Source organism: Leptonychotes weddellii, chromosome 3, assembly GCF_054177405.1.
Source record: "Leptonychotes weddellii isolate Sample4059 chromosome 3, ASM5417740v2, whole genome shotgun sequence".
Classification (NCBI taxonomy): domain Eukaryota; kingdom Metazoa; phylum Chordata; class Mammalia; order Carnivora; family Phocidae; genus Leptonychotes; species Leptonychotes weddellii.
The window spans coordinates 65,753,229-65,773,691 of NC_138371.1; the positions used below are offsets into that span (position 1 = coordinate 65,753,229).

Here is a 20,463-nt window from a genome sequence, read left to right on the forward strand (position 1 = left end):
TTTTTCTAATTAAGTTCCCACGAAAGCATATATCCTCTGACGATCCTGAATAATTGTACCTCAGCAATACCATCCTGTCTTCAGAGCATGAGATCTGTCACGGCAGAGGTTCATGTTAAGAAAACCCAATTTACTCTCAATAATATGAATTTATTGAAGACATCAGATATGGTTCTTTGTAAACTGATCATTTGCAGGAATCTTTGACACATTAAAGTTCTCTGGGCAAAGGTCTGACCTACAAAAACTCCACTGTCAACTTGCCAGAACTCAGTCATTCTGTAAACAGGGCTGTTTATAACATTTTATGGCAGATCTGTCCCTTAAATACACAGGTGCAGGCTCGAGGGTTTGAACAATGGATAATTATCCCCCTTCCCCCCTGCCTCAGATGCTTCTGCTCCTAATTTAGAGACTTTGAGAGAAGGGTGACAGGTCAGTGCACACAGAGGTGGTTCCTACTTCCAGAAAGCGACCTTTTCATACATTCATCACACAGAGTACCCACACCGCCCTCCTAGGCCAGAGACGGGCACATTAGCAGAGTCTACACCTGTGGAGGGGTTGTCCTGCCAAGATGGCTGAGAGCGTGACACGGACAAACTGGCTCTGCTATGCTTGCACACTTATGTTTATTGGTGCACTTTATTTCCTAATATACTAGCGTTTCCACCTTTTATATAAATGAGTGGAAGATTAAAAAGAGGAAACTGCCAACATTAGTAATGAGCAGGATTCTCATAAATGCAATTCTAGCTGCAACCAAGATGGAAACCATTAGATGTGCCAAAGGCAGCGATGTTTGAACCTCAACTAGAGGCTCGCTGGACAAATCCCACTCAACAGTAAGGGAGAAGAACAAAAGTAAAGAGTGCACACGCAATGCTGGAAAATCCTCAGCTATTTTATCTAAAAGGTAAACTGCAATTAGGAATTTTATGATTTTAAAAAAACTTTTTGGGAATGGCAGCCCCTCTCCCTTGATCTCCAACAACAGACGGGTTAAGTTGTTCAGGGGGAGGCTGCCCCCCACCCCTGCTGTGTTTGGCTTTGCTGTCTTCTGAGTCTGGGCTGGCCGAAAGCCTGGCCCCCAAAGTCCACGGCCTGAATGAAAGCAGCACTAAGCCCCAAACAAAAGCTAGGCAACGCCCCCTGCTCCATCTTCCAGGAATGGAGGGAAGATTTATAAAAGCCAAATCTCCCGGTCTTGCTTTGTCAGGCACTTGCTTCCATCATTGAGGGGGAAGGGAGGGCTTCTGTTCAAAAGAAGAACAACTTCCCAATAGCTATAAATTCTTCATCTCCACAGAGGCCAGGCAGTTATTTGATGTAATCCTCAACAAGGTAAAGAGTAAAACGAAACACGAGAAAGATTACTTTTACTGAAAAATACCACTGCATTGGGAGATGAACCCCTGAGAAGCCTCCAGCACCCCCAGCCTTGAACAAAGCCCTCCTGCTGGGTGGGCTCGGGGCCCTTAGGAGTGGGTAGCCAGCACTGCCCAAATGCTCCATGAGTCTAAGTCGTTGCTGGGAACACCATCCTTGTTCAGCCCCTGCTTCGTGTTCTCCATTTGGCACAAGTCCCCCAGGAGGGCCTGTGGCAGCCAGGATGGAGGGGAGGGCATCTGTGTAACCAGGCAACAGGTGGCCACTGAGCATCACATAAAACGCGGACTCCCCACCACATGGTCCCAGCTCCCAGTGAGCTACCTATGGAGGTGAAAACAAGGCAGGAACCAAATCTGAGGAACCAGAACACTCCTGACATGTTACAAGTTCTGTACAAACACACCGTCCATCTCTGTGTGGGGATTAAAACATGAACCTCAAATGGCCAAGGAATTCAATAAGGAAATAAAATGTACAACTGCCACGAAACAGGACTTCACATGTAACCAAAATCCATTTCCGTCCCTCATACCTGCAAAATAATCGCAAACTAAGATCTTATCACTTAAATATCTGTTTCAACAATCTACCAAGACAAAATGTCTACATAAGTAACATTAGATATTAACAATCAGTTTATCAGAACCCTGGCAGCATGCAGTATCTGTTGAACACTTACAACGGCCAAGCTCTGGGTAAAATACTGTGGGTGAACTTTTATTTAATCTTGACAAGAATCCTTTGAATGAGATGATTGTTAAGTACATTTTTATTGAGGTGAAGGAATTGTTACATGATTTGCCCTGAACCCAGAGCCAATCACGGTCAGGAATTAAACCCAAACAGTCGAATGAACCTGGATCCATGCTCTCAGTAGAAATAGGAAGATCCTGACATATATTAATATTCTACTATGACACCTATAAAATGCTTCCTACATTGACACTTCATGGCCCTTTAAATGCATACATTCATTTAATACACAACTAACTTCTATGAGGCAAGTATCACTCACCCCGTATTACAGATGAGGAAAATAAGGCCCAGAGAAGTTAAACCAATTTGCCTGAGGTCACACAGCTAGTGGGAGGCAGAGATAGGATATGAAGTCCAAGATCTGAACTCCTCTGCTATTGCCTCCAGAAAGTCTCCTTTAAAAAATATCCAACTAACCAAGCAGACTATGAATGTTGTTTTGGAACAAGAGTACCAGAAGACACTTTTCTTCTGAAGAACTGTTAAGCTTTCTCCCACAGACAAAAAGAATAATCTACAATGACTATGTTTCCTTCAAACTCTGGTCACATGGCATCCTAAGGCCAAAACTGGAGCAGGAATACTGTGCTGCTTCCTCTGTCCTATTCTTGACTTCAGTTTTTTCCTATTCTTTCATGTATTATTTCAAATAAGCCTCTTCAAACCCCTTGAGGAATAATGTGTACTATAAATAACATAAATTCAATTTAAGAACAATTTCCTAAAACATGGACAACATAAATCACATTTCATACAGACTTTGTTCTAAAAAATCTATCAGAAGAACACAGCTTTTAAAAGCTGTCACTTCTAAAGTGTGCTTAGAATGCTCACATTTTCCAATAGATCCTCTTACACACCATATTATTTAAAGCATGTATAATGTGTGGTTTTGCTCTCCTTAAGGGGCTGGCCATGCAGGGAGGATAGTTACGTGCAGGACTCCATGCAAGGGGTCAGGGTTAAAGGGGGCATTTCCACAGAACAGCTTTTTTTTTTTTTAATTTTATTTATTTGAGAGAGAGAGAGAAAGCATGACTGGGGGGAAGGGCAGAGCAAGAGGGAGAAGCAGACTCCCTGTTGAGCGGAGAGCCCGGAGCGGGGCTCGATGCCAGGACCCTGAGATCACGACCTGAGCCAAAACCAAGAGCCAGATGCTTAACCGACTGAGTTGCCCAGACGCCCTTCCACAGAACCATTCTATACAAGTTCACATTCAGCCTAGAAGGAAGGAAGCAAGGAAGGAAGGATCCAAACGTTTCAATAAGAATTTGAAAGAAACAGGGCGCCTGGGTGGCTCAGTTGGTTAAGCGACTGCCTTCGGCTCAGGTCATGATCCTGGAGTCCCTGGATCGAGTCCCGCATCGGGGTCCCTGCTCGGCAGGGAGTCTGCTTCTCCCTCTGACCCTCCCCCCTCTCATGTACTCGCTCTCTCTCATTCTCTCTCTCTCAAATAAATAAATAAAATCTTTAAAAAAAAAAAAAAGAATTTGAAAGAAACAATTAGGACTTTTCTGTGGAAGTGCACATGAACCATGTATAGTCCTTCGCGGAGTGAAAGAACGAGCAGCACTGTAGGTACAGATGCTCTAAGCTACCTCAATGCAGAGGAGTACAAGTTTCTAATGCTGAAAAGCAGAAGTTTGTTGCGGTTTTTTAATGAACAGTAAGGAACTACTCACAGGAAGGATGGACTCTCTGCACAGCAAAAGCAACATTTTACAAGTGATGAACAGAATTACGGTAAGTGGTCAAGCTTCCGGTTCATTTGCACCTGAGCTGCACTGTGTGGGTTTTCAGCACGTCCCACTCCCTGCCCCCCACCTGCAGGCACACACAGGTAGCTGATTTCTGCTGTCCTATCAGCAGACAGGAATGGCTCTCCACAGTGTACCCATGCCAGGGGCAAACCCCAGGGGTCTGCCAGAGCAGGAAGAAGACAGGGTACAGACAAACCCAGCTCCCTTAGTTCTTACCCCCAAATCTCTCTCTACTTTAGGGTGGCCTTCATGCCCATCTCCTTCCTTCCAGAGCCTAGGTTAGCCCCTCCTCCAGGGTCCTATATTACCGGGCTTTGTCCTTCCCCTTATAGGGTCCTAGCTTATCCCATCCCTCCCCCCCTCCCTTGAGGGTCCTGAGCTACTCCCTCTCCCATACCCTCCAGGATCCTGATTACCACACTCATCCTGGGTTATTCCCTCCCCACACCCTCTAGGGTCCTGGGTTACCCCTCTCCCATGCTTTTAGGCCAAAAACTATCAAGAACTTCTACCTTCATTTGGACTGACAAAATCTGAATTTCCACTAATTTTATGCACTTTCTCAAACACTAGCAGAGAAAAGAATGCCTTGACAAGGATTTCCCCAACAACAGCTTGGTGAGATTCTGAGGACCTCCAAAAATGGAGTATCCTAGGTGTACAACAGCAAGTCACTTCGCTTTTCTAAGCAGGATACGTTTAGAGAAGTGCTTAACACAAACTCTCCACATGCCCCAACAAGCAATGGACCAACGCTTTTCCTTCCAGCCTCTCACCTGAAAATCTGCTCGGAGATGTCCATACATACAAGAATGCCAAACTCAATCCAGTAAGTTTTAAATTTACTTTTAGACTGTTACCAAGTGGTAGCCCTCCTCTCTCTAAAAACTGTCAAGTAAAATCTGAATGAACAAAGGGTCATTTTTTAATTAAGATTTTATTTATTATTTATTTGTCAGAGAGAGAGAGAGCATGCGCACAAGCAGGGGGAGAAGCAGGGGGAGCAGCAGAGGCAGAGGGAGAAGGAGAGGCAGGCTCCTCACTGAGCAGGGAGCCCGATGTGGGACTTGATCCCAGGACTCTGGGATCATGACCTGAGCCGAAGGCAGACACTTAACTGACTGAGCCACCCAGGCGTCCCACAAAGGGTCATTTTTAAACCAACAATAAGGCATCCTGTTCCCTGGGGTGTATGCACCTTATTCTGGGGCAGCCTTGAGTGTGATAAGCTCAGCCATCCATGGCCTGGGTCCACCTGTGATTCAGAGCTGAAGGTCACTCCACCTCTGGGAGGGCAGGCAGAGCCACAGAGTGGGAAATTAAAGCAGTTCCAGGGAGATAAGACGGCAACTTTGAAAACATCAAGGACGCAGTACAACTCATTACCCAGCTTCATGGTCCAGTAGGGAAATAGGTGTGAGTACTTCCTCCCCCTAAATCAGCCTGGAAACGCCCCGGCTGACAGGGCTAGACCTCAGGTTCAAGTTCCAGAGGCAGTCAGGTCCTACCCTGCCATTCCCCTGTTTGTGCGCGCGCGCGCGCACACACACACACACACACACACACACACTCTCTCTCTCTCTCTCTGTCAAATAAATAAATAAAATCTTAAAAAAAAAAAACACCATAGTATTTACAATGACTAAACTTCCTTAGAAAGTATTTACCAACTGAAATAGCCTGAGCAACAGAAGAGAACACTTGACAGGAAGGATTTCAGCCAGACTTCTAACTTCCCCTGACAGGGCATCCCCTTGCAGAAATCAAGGAAGGGGAGCCCAGGGAGCAGTCTGCTGATGGGCACGGAGCCCTGGGCCTCAGGCCTGTGGACAGGCCAGCGGGAAAGCAGTGGGAAGGGCTTCCAGTGTGGGGGCACAGCACATGTGGGGTGGGCAGTCGAGCCAGCGGTGCAGGAGGGGGACATCAGGACGTTATGCACACAGGGATGGGCGGGCACCCACGCTCTGGGCTACCAGTCCCGCCCACGCCACGTCTGGTGGCTACTAGCTGTCTTCCCCAAGATGCAAGCCAGCAGCCAGCTCCACCCTCAGCACACGTGCGGCGCCGACTCCGACAAGAGTTTCTAAGCCAGCCTGGAATCCAGCAGGACACGACCGGTGCAATGACAGACACAAAGAAACCGCCAGACTGGGGCCTTATGAGCAACAGGATCCTTCCCTCTCCCACTCCAACAACGAACTGTCTCCCAAATTATTCTGCAAGGTTAATGTCACCTACCCTAAAACCAGATGGCCTTGTTTTCTATAAACCAGCTTGTGCACTGAGCCAACACCCAAGTGACAAGCACCAGTTGAGGCCAGTGGCTCGTGGCTAGCAGGCTGGAGAGCACAGAGTGCACTTCCAACATCACAGAAAGTCCTGCGGGACAACAGTTGCCATTCACACAGGGGAACACAAGAGACCGGGAAGTGTCTGCCCTCTTCAAGCCCACAATCTGGGGAAAACAACCTTTGATCAAATGCACAACATCAACAACCAAATGTATAAATGGTTAACTGCAAAGTGACCCAGCGGAGTCAGGGGTGGGGAAGGCTCTGCGGCAAGACAGGCACGTTTGCACATAAAATGACAAAGGCTGAAATAGAAGGGCCTCTGTTTCCCTACAAAGTAAGAGGCATTCTGACCCAAAACTCAGACAGCAGGCTCACAGGCTCGAGCGTTGCCTGCGGCTGGGAAACGCAGCTCCTCTGACAATTTGCACCAGCATGAGGTCACCAGTCAGGCATCTCCAACCATTTCAGTTTGGGCTAATTTACAACAGACACAGATATGGAAACAGTAACTCAGTTAGGTTGGGACTTTGTGGGAGCCAGCACAATTACTTGTCACGACTGAGGAATGCCTGAAACAGAGAGAACACAAGCATCTGAAGGGTTCCTGTCATGTTGGGTCATGTTCCAGGCTGCCCCGGAAGCAAGCACGGGCCGGAGATTGTCTGGCCACGTCTGTGAACGTCACGGAGCAGAGGCTCAGCCCCGCACCAGCAGCTCCCTCCTCAGTGCCTCCGTGTTCTCTGACGGGCCCCACCACCTCTCCACGGAGGGCAGGTGCGAAAGAGCTACCAGACTCCAGAGCAGGTTTTCAGGGGCTGGACTCTAAACATCAACCAGACATGAGAAGCAAATGGGCCCAGATGCGGGTGAAAGGGAAACTTACATACATGGAAGCTCTCTGTTCTTAAAACCAGTAGACATCCTGTAAGTTTTCTATAAGCTGTAGGTTTACGGCAATAAACCCCCAAATTAAAGTTACTATTTTAGATGAATGTCTTTAAAATCTATTATACTTTCAACCTAAGAGAGGAACCATCCCCTTTTGTGATGACATCTGGTGACTCCAGGTCATCAGCAGGGAGACGCCCAGGGTACAGAAGGCACATGGCTGTCCCTACTCCCACCCACCCCACAGGGACTGGCCCGAGTGACCAGGGAACCTCCACAGGGCTGCTGTTCCCTGGGCTCCCCCCTTTCCGGCTGTCAGCTGTCATCACGGACAACCTGCGGCTTCTAATCAGCAACAGGCACGAAAACAACACTTCTGCAATATAAAGGAGATACACAAGGCACGCAAGGGCCTCTCCCGGCAAAAAAGCGGGGGAGGATTTTGTGCACAGACTTAGCTCCCCCACTTCTGGAATGTGGCCGTGAGCGCAGAGAAGGGCAGGTAGCTGCCATGTACCAACAGGGCAGCCTCGCTGCACAGAGAAATGATGGGAAGATGAGCCAAACACAGACCAAGGAGACCCTGCCCGGTTACCGCATCAGCGGGTATTTTAAAGTCCAGCTGGCCGTCGCTAAACATATACTGAGCAGACCCATATTAACTTCTACAAAGGTTCAAAAAGAAATACCGAACTGCTTTATCCATATGCTTCCAGGTATTCTGTCATCTTTCCACACCCCTGACAAGACCGCTTGCAGGATCCCACCCTCAAGCCGTGGCTAGAGACCGACAAGCTCCATTCTAGAGCGCTTGAGACACAAAGCACCACTGACCACACTCAGGAATGAGGACCAAACAAAACCACGAAGCGAAACAACTGCTTTTACTTCCAAGGTCCCCAGCAAACAGAAACAGTGCCCATGGTGGGGCAGCCCTCACAGGGATTCCGACCTTCTGGCTCAGCACAAAGCCAAGTCATGTGCTGACCCGGCGGGTGCCTCACTGCTAGGCACAACACAGTGTGGCTGTGGAGGGACACTTCGCTTTTGCCACATTACAGAGCAGCCTAAACGGGTGGAGGAAAGGCTCCAAGGAATACAGGACACTATTTAAATCTGTAACGTTTAGCCCAAGCATAATCAAACCCCATCTGGGTCCTGCCTTCTCCCCAGACCCAGGGCCCACGCCACCTCCTCCTGAGGTACCACAGACTAGCTTTGTAAGCCACTCCCGAGGCAGCAACCCCAGAGAGAGGGCACCAGGAGGCTCGGAAGTGCAGACCTGTACTCCCTGCTGGGCAACTGAGGCTCTTCCCGAGCTACACACTAGCATTTGGCTGGTTAAGAAATAATTCAGAAGCATTCGGAAATACTTCTGTGCAGGTAGAAACTGAACTCAGACACAGGCATACCTTGTTTTAGGGTACTAACTTTAGTGCACTTCACAGATACTGTGTTTTTTACAAATTAAAAGTCTGTGGCAACCTTTCAATTCCAATAGCGGTTGCTTACTCCGTGTCTTTGTGTCACGTTTTGGTAATTCTTGCAATATTTAAACTTTTTCATTACTGTATTTGTTATGATGATCTCTGATCAGTGATTATGACTCACTGAAAGCTTAGATGACCGTTTTTTTTTTTACAAAAATTTTTTAATTGAGGTATGTATATTTTTTAAAGACGTAATGCTACTACACACTTAGCAGGCTACAGTATAGGGTGAACATTTATATGGACTGGGAGACCCAAAAATTCATTTGACTCACTTTATTGTGTTATTTGCTTTATTGTGCTGGTCTGGAGCTGAACCTGTAATATCTCCAAGGTATGCCACAAAACACAACCTGGAAATGCATTTTAACACTCTTGGTTACACCTATTCAATAGCAACTCATCACCTGAAGTCTTGTCTTTTGAATCTCAAAATAGTCAAGTGGAAAATTTCAAAGCAGCATCATCTGTATTAATCTGACAAGTAACCAACTCAGATCTTCATTACAATGTACTCACCTCAGGCTTCCCTCCCACACTGCAGTTAAACATGCATACCCCACAACAGTGAAAAGGGATTTGGTAGCTTGTAGTCAGGATTTTAAGTGTGCCCCCACCCCGAGGCTGGAGTCCTGCTCTCATTCTGCAAGGCTGGCTGCAGCCTTCCTTGCCCAATACCTTTGATTTATCTGAATACGAGGCTGGAAGTTCCCACTCTGCTCAGACTGCATTGTTCATAGAAGATCAGGTTGGTTCGGATACGGAAGACTCCACCAAGCAGAAACTACCATCTTTCTAGCTGAGATTCATCAGATGTTGCAGGAACTGCTAGTCTAATTCAAAATGATTTTATTTGCTTCAAGAAAAGTTTTTACTACTCATTTGGGAAGTTTTAAAAGCTCTACACTTCAAATGCCTTGTGATAAAATAATAGGACTACGTGCATCCCAAGTCATTTTTAAAACAATTTAGGCCAAAATGGGAGCTAAACCATCAAGAAAGCCAGCCCAGACCACAAGCAGGGGAACCATAATTACCTGTTTCTCCCCACAGCGCATCAGTGCCATTGACGTCTATTTCGTGTTCCTTCTCCAGCCCCAGCAAGCACTGGACCACCTGTCAGAAGTGGCAAGGTGACTTAATGAGTTCTCAGAGCCATATGTGCTTATTATATCCCATGTATCAAAGGAGAGAGGGTGTTGTTTTTGTAACCATGATTATCTCATGCTGCGCAAGGAGACAAAATATAATGAAAACTGTTTTCAAGCATAATTCATATGCTATTCACATTTTCACTTTGAGAAGAATTAAAAAAAAAACTCAGTAAATTTCAGCAACATTGTTCAGGATGACTAGGTACTCAGAATTCTAATGAATTCCAACATGACCCAAATATGCCAGCCTAATCAACAAAGGACACGGGAGATCATACAAAGTGCAGTTTCTGCATAAATCGCCAGGAGATGGTGAATCTGTTTTTTTCACAAAGACAGGAAACAAAACAAGATATACCCTTTCAATAAAATAAAATAAATAGTATCATCCAGATGATTTTTCTACTGACAATATTCTTCTCCTTTTCCCTAGTTCGTTTCCCTTCTCCCTTATCAAACAGCGCTTTGGATCACAAGTATGGAGGCAGGAGTGCTGGCTCGCGGGGAAACGGCAGCATGTGAGCCCCAAGCCAGTGTTCACCCTGAGCAACAGCACCAGGAGGAGATCATCACGAGGCCCTATTTCCCTTCTCCCAATCCACACCCTTTGTGGTAGGCTGCATCATGGCCTCAAATATGTCCACATCCTCATCCTGGAAACCTGTGAATGTTACCTTATAGGACAAGAGGGAATCTGCAGATGTGATTATGAATCTTGACATGAGATGATTATCCTGAATTATCCAGGTGTACATCTCACATACACCTGACATAATCACACTCCTCAAAAGAGGGACGGGAGGAACCAAGGTCAGAGGAAGGAGTTGGGATGAGAGAAGCATAAGTTAGAGTTACACACTTTGAATACAGAGGAAGGGGCCACTATCTAAGGAATACAAGGCTTCTAGAAGCTCTAAAAAAGCAAGGAAACGTTCTCCTCTAGATCCTCCAGAAGGAACACTGGCGTTCTGACAGCTGAATTTCAGCCTTCGGACCTCCAGAACTGTAAGAGAATAGGTGTGTGTTATTTGAAGCCACTGCAGTTTGAGGTCACTTGTTCCAACAGCATTAGCAAAGGAATACACCCTTCAAGTCTTCTGGTGAAGGAGCCCTGCCCCTTCCAGGAGACAGATTAGGGCCCCAAGGAGGCTGCTTCTGCACAGCCTTTCTCCCAGCCAGCTCTGAAACAAGTTGAGTGTAACGGGAGTTGAGATAAAGGTCACATCTATACGTGGCATTCACTGTCCTTCCTATGATGATTTTTCACACTCTGTGTTCCCACACAGATTTAGGGAGCACTTTAAAAAAGGAAAAACATCTCCATTTGCAGATTTGTCTATTTAACATGCTCTCTGTGCATCTACGTATATGGCTAGTTAAAAAACACATTTACAGTTTTATTTTAAAGGAATAATAATACACCCATTACATAGTAACATTTAACATACTGCTATGAAACATGTATTTTTGAAATGAAATTACTACTCTTTCCAAAGCTAAAACATATAGGTAAGTTGGTTGGCATTGTTTCATACTGCTGTAAATCTTTTTTACATGTCTTAACAGAAGACAGCTATATTCTCTTGTATTTCTGCACTTGTTGCAATATATTGTGCTGGCTTAAGCACACTGTCCATGTGTACTTTTAATGTGTTAAATGCCACAATTAAGCCAGCTTTCGGTGCATATGCATGCACACACGTGTGCACATGGGTGTGTGTGTACATGTCCATGTGTCTCCCATTGTGTCTTAAATGCCAAAAAGTCAGCCAGCCAGCTGGCTTTGCACCCAAATTCACTATAAAATCATTGTGGGTTAGAATCTTACCAAATACTGGCAACTCTAATTGCTTGAAAGTAATACAGAGTGAGAAACAGGTAGAAGAGAACAGGTAAAATGTTATTAAGTTCCCAGACCCATGCGTCAGGAGACGACAATTAAATCCTCAAACTGAGAAATACCGACACCTACCAAAAATAAGTGCTCTATTTAACTACTACGTGAAGCTTTCCTTCAGTGCAGGAACTGTGAATGACAAGCATTCTTACATGCTACCAGAACTTTCAAGTCCTATTTTTAAAAATGCTTCAAATACTCACTAACAACTTTAGAATTAGCATTCCACGTGATTATTTTTAAAAGATCACAAGGACAAAAGAATGAATCAAAGAGAAAAAAGTTGAAGACAGCCGGGCTGGAGGGTAAACGTACAACAGACGAGAAACTGGGACACTGCCAAAAAGGAACAGAGAAAGCATATCACGACGGGGGGGAGGGGGGGGGCAGTGCGTGAGTGCGCATGCGCACCGAGACCCTGGACTCTGTTCTCTCCTGGGAAGGGTGGGACGCCAGCAGAAGGTCTGTGCACGTGGGTCAAACCAACTGCCATTTCTTGAAATCCTCATTTTCTTTCATATGTGCATCACAGTCTAGCAACTAAGATGACTGGAAAAAGCACCTGACCCACACTGGGGTGAGGCTTAGAGTTTCCCATGAGGGACCTCGTAGCGCGGGACTCACCGAGCTATGGCCCATGCTGGAGGCCGCCGTCAGCGCCTGCTGCAGGGCTTGGCTCTTCCTCAGTGCGCCCGGCTGGGGAGGGCCTGCCGACCACTCACAGGTCAGCAGGTACCGGAGAATGTCACCGTGGCCCCTCAGTGCGCTGTGCACCAGTGCACACTGGCCTTTCTTATCCAAGTGGTCCACCTGGGGGGCAGGAGAAGGTCACGGTTTAGTATCACCTCCCCTCGGAGAAAGCGGGTGCACCCCAAATGAAGTGCACAAACCACATCCCACTGCAGATGCTTGTGGGGTTTGTTCGCATTCCAATGCAACTTTCTCTGGAGCACTGAATCTCCACTTGAATGATTTCCTAGTAGTGAATGGACTCCAGGCCAGAGGGACCCTTTGTAGGTCTAGCAATCACAGGGCACCTTCAATTCCTGTCTCTCCAGCAAATGACTTAGAGCTCCAACTTCTCTGGGAGACGTGGGAGGCACAGACCAAAACCTCAGCCAAAGCCGTAGGCTTCCCAATGCTGGTTGCCATGAGTGGAACACACTAAATCTGCTGTGACAAGCTGGGATTTGGGGAAATAAAGCAGTTCAGCCACTGAACCAGGAGAGCCAGCAAAAGGCAGGGATCTAGAAAAATCTAGCTATGAACAGGGAAGAGCAGGAAAGGACCCTGAGGGCTATGTAACTAGGGAAGGAGGCCATGTACAGTCAGGTGAGCTAGGACATGTTAGCATGTAAAGTGGGGCCTCAAAGCCTGGAAAGGCCAGCTCGCCACATGGCTAGTGTCTAAGTGTGGCTTACCTCCTAAAGGTCCAAGAGGCAGCAGACAATGTGCCTTGCCCTGTCTAATCCCAGAAATACTGGACTGGTAGAGGAGCTCAGGGTCCACCCTCACCACCTTACAGATTCTGGGGACACTCTGCACCCCCACCCAAAAGCTCTGCAGGAGCCACCTGCATGACACTCAGCCTCCTCCCACAGCGCTTTCAGCTATGATGGGAGGGGGCTGGCCAGCCTCGGAATAAAGAAACCACAATTTAAGATGTAGACCTGAAGGCATGGAGACGTGCACAAAGGCACCCACTGGGAAGGCTTAACTGCAACACTGTTCTTCTTCGGTGAGCTAAAGTTCATTCGTCCGAAACGTTGTATTTTTGAGGGAAAAAACAAAAAGGCTCCCATAGTTACTATAAGCCTAATTAATGTCTTTGTTGAAACTTTAATATCCTAATTAACCATAAAGACAAACACCAGTGATTTATTTCTATTGCACATCCCCTCTCTCCCAACAAAATGCTTATAGTAAACCTAAACAGAGTCTACTGTGAGCTTGGCACTGTTCTCATTTAATCTCTTAACATTAATGGTCCTAGAGTAACTTGTTTAGTAACACAGTTACATTTATTTAATGCTCGCACAGCAGCCCTGTGGTAGATACTGTTGTCAGACTCATTTTACAGATGAGAAGCCTGAGGCACGCAGGCTCCACAGCGTGCCCTGTACCCTAGCTGGCAGGTGGAGAAATGAGGATTCTGGGCTGTCCAGCTCCCGTGTCATGCGCTCAAGCATGCTCAAGCACGTGGCTTCTAAGATCCATAGGACTCAATTTATTATTTAAAAAAAGAAACATGAGGGGTGCCTGGGTGGCTCAGTCGGTGAAGCGTCTGCCTTCGGCTCAGGTCATGATCCCAGGGTCCTGGAATCAAGCCCTGTGTCAGGCTCCCTGCTCCGTGGGGAGCCTGCTTCTCCCTCTCCCTCAGCCCCTCCCCCTGCTCATGTTTCTCTCTCTCTTTGACAAATAAAATCTTAAAAAAAAAAATTGAGAGAGAGAGAGACATGGAATGAAATGGGATAGGCAGAAGAAAGGAAAAACATCAAACATCTAAAATCTTTTCAACCAATCCAGTGCTGTGTTAAAATCTGTGATTGAGCTCTAGGTCACCATTTCCAGGCTTTTGAAAGGATGACCCCCCCACTCATGATGCCAGTGGCCAGGGGCGTCCTTGGTATTCTGCCTCCCCTTGGGCAGTACGAAGCAGAGTTAAGAGCTGATGAGCAACACACAGGACCCTCTCCCTTCCCTAGGCTGCGGAGGTGAGCACCACCATTGGGCACTGCCTGACACAGGCAGCTCACCCTTTGTTTGTGTGGCAATTTCTATTTGTTGCAATTCGACAAAGTAGAGAGGCTGGCCCAGCTGACGGTAATTCTAGCAGGGCTCTGAAGACACTCCCCCCACCGCCACCCACTGGGGAATGCCACCGGCTTACCCTGGCCCCCTTCTTGGCCAGCAGACACACCAGCTTCATATGGCCAGCAGCAGCAGCATAGCAGAGGGCGGTCATGCCGTTCTCGGACATTCCCTCCAGGCAGGCGCCAAATTCCAGGAGCAGAGTGACCACTTCCTCGTGGCCGAGGTGGGACTGGACGCACAGGATTGGGGCATTATTTAACACTTCTGTCCTGTAGTTCACGTTGGCCCCTCCCAAAATCAGGAGCCGGCTCACCTGTTGAATAACATCCCCCAACAAGATTAATTTCTCACATAAATGTCGGTCACAACAGCGTTTGCGGAGAGGGGCAGCATCCTTACTTTAATCCGGGGTTCTCAAGCTAGAGTGTGCAACAGTATGACCCGGGAATACACTGACCATGCACTTTCTTGGTGGTGGAAATCTAAAGTGGTAGCTGCTCTGGAAAACCGTGCGGAGTTTCCTCAGGATGTAGCAATCCCATATGTTCTGGGAGCATATGCAATGGAAGGGAAATCAGGATCTCAGAGATACCTGCACGCCCGTGTTCACGGCGGCACCAGTCACAGTAGCCAAGAGAAGGAAACTAACTAAAATGTCTGCAGACTCATGAATGGAGAAACAGAAGTGGATGGAGTATTTTCCAGCCTCTAAAAGGAAGGCAGTCCTGTCACACGCTGCACCATGGATGAACCTTGAGGACATGATGCTAAGTAAAAAACAAGCCAGTCACAAAAAGACAAACACTGTATGACCCCTTACATGGGCTACCTAGAGAAGTCAAATCCAGAGAGACAGAAGTAGAATGGTGGTTACCTGGGGGTGAGGGGAGGGGAAAATGAGTTGTTTAATGAGCACAGCATTTTAGTTTTATGTGATGAAAAAGTTCTGGAGATCTATTACACAGTAATAGGGGTATACTTAACACTACTGATTTCTGCACTTACAAATAGTTACGATACTAAATTTTATGGGTTTTTTTTAAACCAAAATTAAAAATAAAAAAACCACAAAAACTTTTTATTTAAAAAAGACACTTAAAATGCACATCCTCAGGCCCCACCCCCAGATTTCTGATTCGTTAGGTCTGGAGGAGGGTTGAGACTGTGCATTTTTAATGATTTCCCAGATGGTATGGATACTGTTGGTTGGCAGACCACACTTTGAAAAATCACTGTTTAAATAAAAACAGAAAATTCACTTTTCTGGCAAATAATCATCACAGGATTAAATAATTAACAGTGACCTAGTAAAGCCAAAAGTAAAGGTAAATACTCTTTTCTTTACAAAGAAGCGTCCCTGAAAGTAAAAGTAGAACATGTTAAAATGTTCATGTGCCTCTGGGATTATCAGCAGCACAAGACTCCCAGAAAATAACCTGCTTTTTCTACTAATTACTACATCCATCACCCACTAAACTTGCTTTGTGACTTTTAGAAAATTACTCAATCTCTCTTGCTTCAGGTGCCTCCTAAGACAACAACAGTATGCCATCCCATTCTACCCAATAGGTACTCTGTTAACGATGTTGGAAGGTGTACTTTTAGTACTTTCTTGCTGGATTCCTTACAAGACTTGATCTGGAAGGTATGTGCTTGGAGGCAGAGCTTTCCTAAAGATATCTGTCATCAACTCACACTTCATCTGCTTCTTGGGAAAAACATTTCCTTCGTTGGTGTAATGCTGCTGGTATTTTTACCACTTAACCCCCAATCGGTTTGTGGCTCTTCCCCTAGCCCACAGTTCTTAACCCCGCTGCACACGGAAACCCCCTGGGAGCTTCAAAGTTTCCAATGCTGGAGGCCCACCCTTGGAGATTTTGACTTGGCCCTGGTACCAGGAGCTCCCAAGGGAATCTAGTTGGCACCCGGGCTGTAAACACAGCAGGTGATAAATAAATGCAGCGGCAAAGCACGGGCTTGCTCAGAGCCAGGCACCCTAGCAGCTGTGTGATTTGGGGCATGATACCAAGTGCCCCCAGCCTTAGTGTCCTCATCTGAAAAATGGACAGAAGAGTTCCACTTCTTTGAGTTGTTGTGAAGATTAAAAATGAACATGCCTCACACACATACGGCTCTTGGCACAGCCCTCAGCATCCTGTAAGCGCTAAATAAATACGAACTGCTACTGTCCGTCACCTTCCGCAGACTCTTTAGAAGGGCCAAGACCCCAGGTCCCTGACCCCTGGAAGGCACAGAAGGGAGCCTGCCACGTGCCTGGCACCCCAGAGGTCTACCTATCCCCAACCCCCTCCCCACCACCACTGTCACTAGCACAGAGTAGCAGGGAGACCTCCTGCTTATTTGAGGGCAGATGTGGGCACCTCCTATAACAGCCACCAAAAGGCACATCCAGAAGTTCTCAGGTGCCTACAGCCGAGTCGCAGTTCCCTGAAAGTAAGCAAAATTAATAAAAAGAACTCATCACTTCACCACTGTTAAAAAGAAAACCACCAGCCCAAAATGGCGTTACTTGGGCCATGCCAAATGACCAAACCGGGGCTTAATACCTAACCTGGTTGTAGTTTCAACCTCCTCCAGAAACGTAAGTTTTAACCCGTCAATCTGGAATTTTCTGATCTGCACCAATGAGGTAATCTGTCACATGGGCCTTCTCTACCAGCCATAGGAAGATGAGAGAATCTGCATGAGACCCCCTGCCCTTTCCCCTAAGGCAAGTTGACCTTGCCTGGAACAATCGTTTCTTTACTTTTGCTTATAACTTTCTTCCCCCACTCTCCATCCTATAAAAACCTTCCATTTTGTACAACTCCTCCGGGTGCCACTCTACTTGCGAGGTGGGATGCTGCCCTACTCATGAGTCCCTTAATAAAGGCAATTAGATCTTCAAATTTACTTTGGTTGAATTTTGTTTTTTTAGTATCACACAGTAGATGCCAAATGTTCTTCCAAAAGTGGTAACATGTTGATGAGGTTTCTGATCACTATGAGACAGGCTCTTCTGTTACCTCCAATCTGACAGGTGAGAAAACAAGAGGCTCACAGGGGAAAGGCACAGATCAGCTCTGGGCACAACGCTAATTACTGTCGTGATCTAACGGCTGTAGCGGTTCTAGCTAAGATTACTCTGCATTCAAGGAAGGTGTTTCATGGTTCATCCTATACATATATTCCTAACTACATGGAAATTTCCTGATCCTCGCTGCCACATAAGCTCTCCCTGGATAACATTTGGAAATGGCAATATTATCTATAAACGTCTGGTTTAATGAATCCAAGAAAATAAAAAAAGGGGGCTGAAGGAGACAGGCAAAGCAATGAGATCATGAAAAACCAGAAGCAGCACTGGAGTCCCAGTTTTCCAAGTACCCCACAGGTTCACACCAACACAACCGCTTTAAATGTGTTCTGCCCAATTGTCATGCAGAATATGACCAGATCCTTTCCATCAAAGGAAGTCAGGCCAAAGTCCACGCCTAATTCCTGTCTCCTCTCCTCTCCTCTGCCTTCCGCTGGAAGAATCACAGCCTCAGTTCTCCCAGTTCACAGCCTTGGGAAGCTCATGGCTGGCTGCCACTCTGATGGGACTGTGTGAGGAAAAGAACCGGCTGGGCAGGAGCCCAGAGGCACTGGCAGCCAGGACCCCAGTGGGCCGGCATGACCCCAGCCTGCAAGGGGAGACTACACTGTTAGAAATCACTGGCATGCCAGTAAAATTAAAATTCATCTACCAAGTAATCATTCTGGAGCAAGTCACTTTAATTTACCAAAGTGGCAAACTGCAATTATTGCTCAAAATGACATTCATTCCTGTATGACAACATTTAATACTCTCTAAAAAAAGTTCCTTAATTGCATGCATAATTTTAAATTACTGTAATTTGTTCAAGATTCTGTGAAAACCCCTTTTTCCTTGAAACATAAAAGACACAGAAGGATAATGGAAAGCCTTAAAATTCTATAACCAAGTTATAGAATTCTGGGCATTGTGTAGATGTAGGTGACACTAGAGTTCCATAAAACAAAGATAAATAACTCTTAAAATTGCGAGGATGTTGAAAAGGTAAGTATGATCTCAGGAGGGTCAAGCTCATTACATTCTTACACTGTACCTTTTAATTTACTGTCTTAAGAACTCGTACGCAACAGGGTATACTTCCCATTTACTTTTCTCCACATTAAAAGAGTAACTTTTGTGCCCATAATTCATTCAAGTAGTGGAAACAGATATTGCCATTTTATTTTTCTTCCTCATCATTACAGAATTTTACTAATTATGGAGAAGCCAAAAGATGCACTTTTAGCTAAAAGGAAAGATGAAACAATGTTATCACAGTAACCTCAACTCTCATTTCTATAAAATCTAAGTAAAACAAAAATTCTTTTTTTTTTTTTTTTTTAAAGATTTTATTTATTTATTTGAGAGAGAGAGAGCACATGAGAGGGGGGAGGGTCAGAGGGAGAAGCAGGCTCCCCGCCGAGCAGGGAGCCCGATGCGGGACTCGATCCAGGGACTCCAGGATCATGACCTGAGCCGAAGGCAGTCGCTTAACCAACTGAGCCACCCAGGCGCCCAAAACAAAAATTCTTAATATGACTTTCTTCACTATGTGAAATCTAAACTCAGCCCTGTCCTCCACCTTTCTTTTAGAGTAACTCCATCCAGAAAGGAAGAGCTCCCTGTGATCAGTAGGAGCTAGTTCTCCTTAACTACAAACACCGGCATCCCGATCCATCCGGCTTGTACAACGTTCATGTGGGTTCAGCCAGGGACACAGCATTCACACCTATGTCTGTTAAATGAGGGAGCGGGGCAGAGCACAGGGTTCTTGTGAGGGGCTCTCCAGGGGTGCTTCGCTGTCAGGTGACCAGCCAAGAGGGGAGTCCGGCTGAAATCCAAGGTGCCCTGGGCTCATCAAGCCTGGAACCCTGACAGTGGGCGGAGGCTGCCTGAACGAGGCAGTGCTTATCTTCGCAAAGCCCCGGTTTGCATCCATCCAGGAGCAGTGGCCTTTTTCTACCCAACACCAGGGCGCTGCACGGGCATCAGGGCTCCAGGGGAGCTGCCCCAGACTTGGAGCGCTGCCACATCCTTCCTGACACCTGGGCGCCTCTCGGTCTGCTCATTCTACCCTCTCCCAAGCACCAGGAAGGCAGAGGAAGAAGCACGGGGGGAAGAACTCTATCTACCAGGGAAGCGTTCTGCAAGGTCCATACTCAGACACACAGCTAAGGTGCAGGTGCTGAGGGTGGGGTTTGCAGACAAGGTGGGAGGAGAGGGGCAGGAGTCCCCCAGGAGTGTCCCCAGGGAGGAACTGAAGGGAGGAAAAGGGAGGGGGGATGCCCAGAAACCTCCAGGGCTTCGCATGTCCTTCCCCACATGACCACTTACTTACTTACACTGGCCCTTCATGCTACTGAGAAGGTAACAGGCAGGACTGTGTTCATGGAGGTGTTGGAACAGGAGGACCTGGCTCCTTGAGAAACTGCCTCAGGGCTTCTGCATGCAGCAGGGCATGTCAGGACCTGGGGCTGAAAGGCCTGGAGTCTAGCTGACATGTCCAGTGGAAGACATTTATGATCTTTTTACTTTGCACTGGACAAGATGGTTGTAAGCTGCTGTAATGTAAACCAGTCATTCCCACACTCTTTGGGAGTTGGCCCTTCTTTGTTGCCGTAACAGACACTTGGCCCTCATGTGTTTTAGATTCTCAGACTGGGTTAAAGGAGGAAGGAAAATCTACTCTAAAAAGCACAGCAGAATACTGTCACATGACAGCCAGTGATCAAGAGTGAGGACGCCTCCGGGCCCAGCAGCGGGCCGACCCCTGCTACACGTCCCATGGTCACAGACACACGTGTATGTGCCACTTCTAGAACAGTTTGTCTCTGTGTACCCATCGCTTTGTTGTCGCTCATCAATGCTTAATTTCCTATGAACCATAAAGAGATAGTCCAGATTAGAAACCCAGGACACTTTAAAAATCCATTTTCCCTGGA

At 46.6% G+C, this 20,463-nt stretch overlaps 1 protein-coding gene across 1 annotated transcript in view; it reads right to left on the minus strand.

The window, feature by feature from the left end:
* TANC1 (tetratricopeptide repeat, ankyrin repeat and coiled-coil containing 1) overlaps positions 1 to 20,463 on the minus strand; it is a gene marked incomplete at its 5' end in the record, with an annotated part of 112,578 nt that overhangs the window by 5,141 nt on the left and 86,974 nt on the right. The window contains 4 exons of the mRNA XM_081815480.1: positions 9,100 to 9,118; positions 9,584 to 9,696; positions 12,256 to 12,441; positions 14,522 to 14,758. Of these exons, the coding sequence (XP_081671606.1) occupies positions 9,100 to 9,118; positions 9,584 to 9,696; positions 12,256 to 12,441; positions 14,522 to 14,758 (555 nt within the window). The remainder of the gene's footprint in view (positions 1 to 9,099; positions 9,119 to 9,583; positions 9,697 to 12,255; positions 12,442 to 14,521; positions 14,759 to 20,463) is intronic.